The sequence below is a fragment of the Stegastes partitus genome, unplaced genomic scaffold, assembly GCF_000690725.1.
Source record: "Stegastes partitus isolate 25-593 unplaced genomic scaffold, Stegastes_partitus-1.0.2 Scaffold237, whole genome shotgun sequence".
Classification (NCBI taxonomy): domain Eukaryota; kingdom Metazoa; phylum Chordata; class Actinopteri; family Pomacentridae; genus Stegastes; species Stegastes partitus.
Window position 1 is genome coordinate 85,742 of NW_007577968.1, and position 10,499 is coordinate 96,240.

General features: G+C 43.9%; 2 protein-coding genes across 2 annotated transcripts in view; one reads left to right on the top strand and one right to left on the bottom strand.

The window, feature by feature from the left end:
• nsd3 (nuclear receptor binding SET domain protein 3) overlaps nt 1-4,550 on the bottom strand; it is a 29,432-nt gene extending 24,882 nt beyond the window's left edge. The window contains exons 1-2 of the mRNA XM_008281547.1: nt 3,956-4,550; nt 1,404-2,260 (exon numbers count right to left, since the gene is read on the bottom strand). Of these exons, the coding sequence (XP_008279769.1) occupies nt 1,404-2,216 (813 nt within the window). The 5' untranslated portion in view covers nt 2,217-2,260; nt 3,956-4,550. The remainder of the gene's footprint in view (nt 1-1,403; nt 2,261-3,955) is intronic.
• A 4,280-nt stretch (nt 4,551-8,830) lies between these two features.
• Nucleotides 8,831-10,499, top strand: part of letm2 (leucine zipper-EF-hand containing transmembrane protein 2) — a 16,865-nt gene continuing 15,196 nt past the window's right edge. The window contains exons 1-2 of the mRNA XM_008281548.1: nt 8,831-9,073; nt 9,764-9,832. Coding sequence (XP_008279770.1) covers nt 9,786-9,832 — 47 coding nt within the window. The 5' untranslated portion in view covers nt 8,831-9,073; nt 9,764-9,785. The remainder of the gene's footprint in view (nt 9,074-9,763; nt 9,833-10,499) is intronic.

The window sequence follows — 10,499 nt, forward strand, 5'->3', positions numbered from 1 at the left end:
CTTTTCATTGTCTTAAACTGAATCGGTGTGCTACTGGGACAAAGTCGTCACCTTGGACTCCAAGGATTTGTAATATTCACCTTTTGTTATTGTCAGGCGTTGTAGAGAATAAACTGGTAAGAAGGTATAGTGTTTGTTTGTTCAATGATCTTTTGGTGTTTCCCCCGATCCAAAACGTAGGAACAAATTTAGCCGTTAGCCATCTCAATAAACATCTTAGTAGTTTTTAAGTTTCCTGATGAATAAACTTCAGGGTTTAACTAATGCCAAGAAGAAGGATCAGTTCAGAAGAGGTCAGGATAAGATCTTTTCTTCTCCTCTTTTCTCATTTAAGTATAAAGTTTGACAGTGAGAATGATCTGCGGAGCCTTCAGGTGTAGTTTTGTTGACATTAATAAAAACAGGCAAAGATAAAAGCAGGGTGAGTTTAATACTGTATCGCGAAAGCTGCCAAGAGGCTTACGCTGACATTAAGGACGGCTATGAGACATGATTAGGAGCTAGCGGAAAAAGTTAATAAGCGAGTTTTGTTGTCCAGAATAAAGAAGCTTTGCTATTCAAGAGGCTTATGATGTTTGTGCTATTTTGCACTGATCTACACATTTACTAATTCACTGTTTATTTAGAAATCACCACAAAAATGTCCAACACAGTTTGAAGATATTCAATTTACAATATCACAAGAGAGAAGCGAGCAGTTAATCCTCTCATTCAGGAGGATGAAACCAGCGGAGGTTCGTTATTCCTGCACGTAAAATCCCCTAAAGTTGCTGCTGATTACTTTGCTCTGGGATCTTTACCTTCACTGGACGGGACGGCGTAGAAGTCGGGGTGAACACGAGTGAGGAGGGAGAGAACGGCGGCTGTTTTGCTCGCTGCATTGTGCTAATCTGGTACACGCCTTAACTGTTAAGTGGACAACCTGCTGATTAATTTTCTCCTCGTTGACTAGCTCATTATGATAAAACGAGATAGGGAACGATATGATAAGATAAAACTGTATTAATCCTGGAAGAAATTCTCCAAACTCTAGAAGCGATAAAAACATGAAAGAGAGTCTGGAGACGCATTGTTCTCCTGAGGACTGACGCAGCTCGTTGCTTTGGTGAACAAATAATGTGCAGAATGGAGGAATAAAGGGGAAATAACACAAACACACCAGGAGTAACTATCGGTCGGCCGGGACGCCACCACAAGTAGAAATGAGTCGCATTCATTTCTGCTTTAACGTCGAGGATGCGTGCTTTTGCTTTTCTTTTCTCATAAAATACTGAAGATTGTAAATGAAATGCATCTCTGGAGTGAAAAACACATCAGGATGTGCAGAATACACCCTGACAGTGTCTTCAGTGACGGGTATGGACCGGTGTTGGTGTGTGCGAGTGTAGAATCAGCTGCATTACCTGCAGTTCTTGCAGCAGGTCTCCACACAGCGCAGATTCAAACAGCTCCTTCCCGTTCTGATACGTCTTTATGATCTTGAGCTTGATCTCCGGAGAGCTGGTTTTCTTCAGCACCCCACCGGGGGTGATGGACGGGGCGTGGGTGGGCTGAGACGAGGGAGTGCTGTCCACGAGGGATGGAGGGGGGCTGGAGGAAGGCAGGTGCAACGGGGGAGGCGGGGGGAGATTGTGGGTCATGATGTGGGGCGTCTGGGGCAGGTGGTGCTGGGGGGGCAGCACCTGCGGCGGCGGACTCTGCGGGTGCGAGTGGGTTTGTATGTGAGGCGGGTTTGAGTGGAAGTGGTGCGCGTGGTGGTGGTGATGCGGGTGATGGTGATGGTGGTGGAGGTGCGGGTGATGTGTGGGCAGCGGGGGAGACACGGGGGACAGGGGTCTCTCCTGGAGACCGGGGCCTCTCAGGACCGTCCCCTCTCCCGGCATGAGCCCGTGGTCTCCGTAGCTCCGTATGGCCCCGTAGCCGTTGGCCGAGCCGTTGGGGAACTGCGAGTACATGGAGAACTTGGCCTGCGGCTCGTACATGCCCAGACCCGGCGGGTAGCCATTGGGGACCTGCGGCATGTCCTCCGAGGCTGACGGCGGGTAAGGAAACTCTGCATCCAGGGCAGCATCGTAGGAGGGACCACCATCCTCACCTGGGTCACTGCCGGTGTCGCAGGTGCCTTCCTGTCTGATGTTGGCTGAGTCAATGAGCTGAGGGGGTTGCTGAATTGTATTTCCCATGATCCCTTGCATGAAAGAGAAGGAGAAATCCATTGTTGGGCTCCTGCATCCTTAACTGTCTTTTTCTTTGACTGGACCTGTTGACAGAGACACTGTGCAGTTAAACGAGCTCTGACTTCTCATTTATCACTTACAAAACCTTCTGAAACTATTTAACACCACTTTACCATCACACACATCCAAACCTCTGCTTCCTGCAGCGTGAACGTCCATCAGACACCGTCCACAACATCCACGTCACAATATTTAACCAACACCTTCTCCTATTTCAGGACACTAACCTGCCTCTGGTTTTGCCGCGTATCAGCTGTTTTGCGGCCACTTCATTAAAAATTTACGTATTTACACATACGTACCACAATACAGTCAGAGATTCTGACACGTCAGGTCTTTGGTTCCATCTCTGCGATCTAACTTTAGCTCCTAATAAACTCAAAAGCGGCGGATTAACGGAGCAATTTTGATAATCACTTCAGATTGAGCTGCGATTCACTAGTTCCTGCTCCTGAAATGTGGATTTTAGTTCATTTTTCTGTGTTTTAAAGCAATAAACTGAACATATATATACTTTTTATGCATAGGCCGTGGTTATTATTGGATGCAACGAGATGATTAATTGAGGATAAAGAAATGATGGGGTGATAAACTAGCCTGGATGTTGGATGCCAGCAGACAATAAGTGGACTTGTGCAGTCAAATCCTCAGCCCTTAATCACCGTGTTTTATCTCTAAACTTGCTTTTAATTTGCAGGCAGCTCGTATTTATGACTTTGCGGGCTCCTGTTGGGCCTCCATTAATCATCTGTTCACAACCTATTGATCATTTACTGTTTTTATTCCATCAACACAAACACATGGTGGCCTGCTATCACAAACAAAACAAAGAGCATCCAACCAATGGGCTGCTTTGGACCCTTTTTTTCTGCTGGACACCTTCAAACCCTGATGATTAAATCAGCTGAACAGAGTTTGGTGAAGCCACGAATCCACTGATTTGAGGTTTTAATCTGCGAACACACACACGAGTGAGAAAAGGTGAACGTCGGTGATGTAAACATCCATAAGGTGTCAACTAGCGGTCAATAGCTGCCTAGATTGGCTTGTAATGTTATCTCGGGCTCACATGTGGCGTGGAGAACATTAATATCTGCTTACAGCCGTGTGGTTTTATTTAAAAACGACTGCGCACACAGAAATGTTTCCCTGGGTGATCTTATAGCTTCCTGCGATGCTAGCTTAAAGCTACCTGGCATCAAAGGGATCGTGATGGGGAGATGGGAGCCGCTGAAACGGCCGGGAAAACGGCCACGAAACGGGCTGGACGGGACCGTTTGTGTTTCGCCACACACGGCTAAAAATGTTCCCGGTTATTGTTTATCCACGTATGTGCAAGCACACATGGAGCGAGATGAAAGAGGAGGAGGGGGGGAGGAAGCTAACGCTGGCTAGGCTAACGCTCCAGTGCCAATATGGCTGCCTTTGCCCCTTTAAATCAAATTGTCTGCCGTGATTAAACCTCCATCACTGGCGGTTTGCGGGGGGAAATGTGCCTGAAAACAAGCTAGCTTGCGAGCGAACCGTTTGCGGAGGCTTTGAGAGAAGCACACACCGTGAGGGGAAAGGGGAGAAACAACATGCACATACGGCCAACACGCTTATCGCTAAAGAGGAGAGCGGAGCGGCGGCGGCGGCGGCGGCACGGATTTTGATGCCGAGTCGAGAAGATGCAGGGAAATACAAAAAAAAAAAAAAAAAAAAAAAGATGTCAATACCTTCAGCGTGTCCCATTCTAAACACATACACCAGCCAGCAGCGTTTCCTCGTTTAATCTATAGAGGTTGAAGGAGGGAGTAGGGGGGTAAAAAAAAATGGAAAAAATAAAAAAAATAATCCAGTGATACTGATAAAGCTCAGGCCTTTCCTTTTTCGTTTTAACGCAATTCTCCACAGAGAGAGGAGGAGGGGGTGTTACGCTATCTGCTCGCTGCCCAATCCCAAAGCTGGGCTCCTTCGTCAGTGGAAAGGACCCGAAAGCTTTTTTAGCTCTGCTTGCTGGAGAAAGACAATTCTTCCTTGTCCTCTTCTTCTTCTTAATAACAATTATAATCTCTAGCTCCCTCTTGCTCCGGTTCAACAAAAGCAGCGCTGGCTCTTCTTCTTCTTCTTCTTTTTTTTTTTTTTTTAAGGCCCCGCTCGGTCTTCTTCCAGCTCAGCGCCAAACCACACACAGATGCGGGCTGCAGGGGTCAACAGAGGCACTCCGGGATGTGTAGTTTACTTGTCGGGGCGCATACTTCCACCGTGCACGCTGGTCGAGTATGACTTTAATTGGAGAGAGAAGAAGAAGAAGAAGAAGAAGGAGGAAAAAAAAGACACACACACACACACATGCAGGAGGAGCAGGGCTTCAAACGCAGCAGCAGTAGCAGCAAAAAAAAAAAAAAAAGAAAGAAAAGTCACGCCTACATTGGAGTGAAAGAGGAAATTCATGTCATGCTATTTCATGTGAGTGGGAAGAAAAATAAATTTTAAAAATAATTTAAAAGCACAATTTGCCTTCGAGGTGATTTTTATGGATTTTTCGCTATTAAATAATTGTTATGTTTTTTTCTCTACTACTGTAGTCGCGGTTGCAGCAGCGCCTCTGATTGGCTGTCACACGCCTCCTCTCCTGATCTGCAGCCGAGAGGAGGCGAAAAGCGAAGATGTCTCACTCCGCCTCTGTTTCCGCACGCTGTAGTCCACAGGTTATTCTCGTGGAGTAATCGTGGATTTGCTTGAGTTCGTTGAAGACGTTTCATGCAAGAGGCTTCATCAGTTCTGACTGACTAGTTGGGAGTTTCTTAAGGATCCATTAACACCTGAGTTTTGGTTTCAATTGGGGGTTTGTTGCTCCTCCCACTCGGTATGTTGTGCAGGTGAATCTGCACAGTGGTTGAAAATGCATCGTTTCCTCTCACACGCTGCCATCAGAGTGCCAAAAACAAATGTGATGCACCACCTCCTGTTTATGGATGCACCCATAAACTCACTGTCCCCAGAGTCAAGAATTTAATGGACTTTATAGTGTAATTTATTTATTGCTCTCTAATTATTTTCACTCACGCAGTTCAGTGTTTTTATTACCTGTTTGTTTGCATCTTTTGATCTACAGCTTCAAAAGAGAATTTAGACTTGACTTGACATCATATATAATAATAATAATGATAACTTTATGTATGCAACAGTTATAAAAACAACAGGCAAAGGAAAAGCCGGACACCAGGAAGTCCCTCACAGATGGTTAGTGACCGAAAGAATGAGATCGTGGAGACAAGAGGCCGAAATGGGAGCTTGGACACGTGGGAGTCGCTGCTCCTTCGTATCAAATGCAGCCGGCTTAGGTGGTGATTAGGGCACCGTTCCTTTGAGGATTTTTTTTGGGCCCGTCTAACAAGAAGAAGACCCAGAATCCGGTGGATTTATATCTCATCTGGCCTGCAAACGCCTCAGGAGAAGCGTTTCTGGGTAATGGGATGTCTGGCATGCCCTCGAATGGCCCGCTGCTACTGTGATTTGACCTCGAATAATGGAAATAAAATTATAAATGCAATAAAGCCTCAATGAGTGGTTTTATAGACGTCAGTGAATCTGTGAACCTCATCTCCTCAGGCAGGTTGTTACAAAGCTGATGCTGAAGCTGAATGCTATAAATATATATATATATATAAAACATCACCACACCTAATCCACACTGTAAAGGCCCAGGACACAATGAGAACCGTTTGTTGTTGATTTGGGCCAAACTTTGACCAACACAAGGAACAAAAACTCCAAAACAACAACAGATTAGCAGCTTGATGTACAATTCATTTATTAAAGTTCACGTGGTAAACAATAGCAAGGAATAGCCAAGTGGGGCTGAAACAGGGTGATATGGAGCCTCACCTCTGGTTGGAAATATGACCATTACAAAAATATGCTTTTCCTGATAAACTCAGTGCAACTTTTAAACAAACAAACAATCAAATTAAAGAGGCAGCTTCTCTCATTTGAAGACTCATGCACAAAAAATATGCTGCAAAGTCAGAAAACAAAGCACACTTTTATATTATTAATAATAATACATTTGTTTTGTCTCGTGCTTTTCTAGATGCTCAAAGTCGCTTTACAGGGTACAAGATAAAAACAGAAGCAAACAAGTGGAACAAAAAGCAGATAAAAAAGCAAAGCAGGTATAAAATGTAAAACATATTGCTTTGAAACTTACTTGCAGTATATTTGGTGCTGCTGCAACATCTGTGCACCATTGTTGGTTCTTAGTTCGCTTGTGCTGTGACTATCTGCATGTGTTTTATTAAACTGCAGTGTGCTGACCCTCTTAGCACCTCCATCCAGAAATACCTGAGTCTTACCAACTGACTTAATAATTCTCTTTACTCGTTAAATGTTTATTTCAGGTGTCAGATATTCCACATCAGCTATAGGAGGTGTTCTGTGGCTTTTGTTTTATATGGAAGGGTAAATTAGATATTTGGGACTCAGTCACACAAGCAGAAACATCTGGAAGCTGAGAATGAAAAAATTGAGGATAATACAAACGTTACTTATCATAAAACAGGACTCTAAAGTTGCTCACAGCAGACATTTTGACATGTCAAAGCAGGAAAAGTGCAGGTGCAATAATCACTAAATCAAACATAAATCTGCTCGGCCTGTGTTTTTGCTTGAAGTGCATTCAGAAACTGATTTCACAGAGAAAATAATAGTTTGTATTGGGGTGTATAACGCTGGCCTGAGATCTCCTTTGAGCAAGTTTCACCACCATTAACATCTTGAGTCATCCCTGACTTGGCGGTTTCACAAGCGTTCACACCCTTCTGCTGAAGCTCTCAGGATTACAAGTTAGGAAACACAAACAGTGGAGCAACAACAGCCTGCTTTTGATTGGACTTCTGCCAAATGGACACTTGCACTCTGTGTTTAGTGAAGTTAGTTCTCAAAGTTAGTGCTGATCTTCTGGTGTTTGGGTTATTTTCACTTTGCCTGATTGTGCTCTAAGCAGAAGTGATTCTAAACCTTGACATGTGCAGCAACATATTCAAAGGAAAATTCTTTATACTTTTCCAGTTAGAAGTCCAGAACCACTAAGAGCAAGTTCAGGACTGAGGTTATTACTGCACATGCTATTTGAAATTGTGTCTGTTTTACCAACTTACTACAAAAGAACTCTTTGAGCATCTACTTCATAAAGAAAGTGCACAAAAGAGGATGCACACAGTGTAACATGCAAAAATACATCTATAAGTGCAATGTTTCAGTGCCAGATCTCCACCAGGCAAATAGTTTGGGACAAAGCGAGAAGCATATAAGCAATGGACACAATGATTTAGTTTAAAAATGCACGTGTTTGCCCCAAAAAGCTTTGCCAGACAGCAACTGGACTTCTCTTTCATATTGTATCGGGTACTTATCATGCAGAATTCAGATCCCCTCATTGACAGTTTCACAACTATGAGCACCTCGAGGCATGTGGGCCTTGAGGATCATTAGTCATGTCATTTGAAAGTTAGCAATAAATACCTGGGACCCACCATTTATTTATAAATGATGAGGCATCTTGGATGAGACATGAATCCTGTTTAAGAACCAAAAACAGGAGTCCAGCTGACTTTTAACAGGATTACTGTGACCTGGACGACTTAAAAATCGACACAGACATGTTGAGGAGGATGTATCCCCAAAGTCTACACCGATAGTCTGAGTTGTGTGTAAAAACACTGGTGAACTCAGAGGTAGGGTTAATGATACTCTTGTTGGTTGAAATGTAATCTATTATAAGCACATTTAATGTAAGATGTGTTGTAATTCAGTTAAGAAAATGTATTAACAGGGACTCTTAGTGTCTTACAAGAAAGCAACTGGACTTCTGATTCTTGAGGACGCTTCACCTCTCATCCAGGAGGCTTCCTCAGGTCTAACTGACTGATGGGGATCTGTTGATGAAAACTAAAAACAGAGGAAGGGGTCTATGGCACCACAACCAATTTCACAACCAGGTTGCACCTTAAGGCACACATGGGTCCTGAGTCAGTTACTACTGGGTCATTAGACATGTGATCTGGGGGTAAAAATAAACGCCTGAGACACCCTTACCATTGATTTAGAGCTGAAGAAGTCTGTTTTGGTGCAAATTAAAAGCTGGGAAGTTTTAAAATATAAAACAAGAATCTTGAGTGCTTTAGTAGAAAGCAGCTGGACTTTTTCTTGAAGACGTTTCACCTTCTAACTTCTCTGAACAGAGGAGGGGGTCTGCAACTTTATTTATTAGGTTGCTATAATACAGTATTGGCATCCCTTCCTGTACAGTTTCTCATGAATTAACTTGCGAACCAAAAAAAGGAGTCCAGTTGCCTTCTAATGAAGTAACTACGAAGTATTACTATGACCTGGATGACTTGGAAGCTACACAGATATATCTACGGGGACATATCCTTGAAATACACGCCGGTAACCTGAGATGTGTTTCAGGGTTAACGCCCACTTCTCCTGAGCCGATTGTGAGAGCTGTTTTTAAACACCCGAGTGATCCATCCCTCCGATTACAGACGATCTCGGGCGGCGCCGCACACAACATCCACGCATGTACAGTGTGACCTTTCAGTGCAGCTGCCTGGGAAGGCTGCACACACGGACATGAGCGGAGAGACGACGCATCCGCCGGCGATTTAACACCGCAAACCCACCGTAAATGGGTTTATCACCACACCAGCCGTTGCTTTCGTCGCCGCCGTTCGCCTCGTCCGATTGTTTTGGATGGATTATCTTGTTCACGTCTCACCGAGAAGCCTTACTACGCCCAGTCAGCAGCAGCAGCAGCGGCAGCCATTGCTCGGTCATTGACGCTGGAGGTTAGTGCGCTCGTCATCCGCCGACTGCCATTTCATTCGCTTAGCTAGCCGGCTAAAGCTAACAGGCTAACCGGCTATGCTAGCGGAGAGCTGTCGCTTCTAATAATATTGTGCTAGCTTGGTGCTAATGTCAACCCTAAAGTGCCGGTAAATTTCCACCTCTTCCTAGAATTCAAAAATAGCCTTTATTACTATTTTTAAGATAATTTGGATGGCAGTTGTAAGAGGTAACGTTAGTGGAAATTTACCAAAAACCGTTTAAGGGTTCCTCCTACCTTTAGCATCAAATTACGTCTTTAATATTTATAGACAGCACATAACACAAAGCTAAGCTGCTACATCTGTGTAACGTTTGGGTGTAGTTTCAGTTGTGTGTCCATATAGTCGACTTTTGTTATTGTTTTTTTGAAAGAAAAGCGCACAGAAACGGTTATGTATGATATCTGTCAGATTAGTAGGCAGTGGGAAGCGGCTTGTTACATAACTCGCTGTACCGTTGTGCTCATGCTAATGTTAGCTCTGTCATATTAGCTTACTGGCAGGACGTCGTGTGAGTAATTGCACGTTTGTTACCGCTTTTTTGTTGTTGTTGTTGTTTCTAGTTCACCTGCAATTGCACCATATGATCGTATTGTAACCGGACCTCTGCTCTCTTTCTCTCTCTCTCTGTGTCCATGTGTGCTTTAACAGGATACAGTAATCTGCCCCTGCAATGGCCGTCTTTAGCCACCAGGTGCTCCTTGCAGTCACGAGATCAAGGTAAGAGAACAGAGCGTTATTACAGCCTATACTCTTGAAACTGGGAACACGCTGGCGTTGCACAGCAGGCTGTATCCCCAAACAACCTACTTATAACCTCATAACACCGGCTGACAGCTCTTGGGTGCAGCCTGCAGTGTGTTGGGAGGCTGCCTCTGTTTGCACAGCGTCTGCAGCAGCAACACATTTTCAGTACATCTCATGACTCCTATAACACACAAAGTACTGATGACGCAAGATCAGAAAAAGGTAGCTCGGTGTTCTTGTCGGCCTGTGTTGTCCTTTTTTTTCCCCCCCTGACCTCTTTTTGTAACCTAAATTCTCATGCCCCCTTTACTTACACGGATTGTTTGTACTTAAAGGTTGAGCAAGTCACCACTGCACTACATTGAACTTACAGGCTTTCAGCACGAGTACCTGCTTTGTGTATCTAAGTTTATTTGAATTTAGCAAACATTTGTTATACTGATTTATAACTATCGCAATGAGAAAGTTGCATAGATGCAGCAAAATGAAAACTGAAGCTCGTATCAAATGCCTTTAAGATTAGTTTTGCAATTTTGTTTTCATATGGAAGGAAATGTATTGCAAATACGTTAGACTACAGTGTGTTTTTATGGGTTAAACTTAATGTAAACATAACCGCTACAGAGAACAATGGATGTAA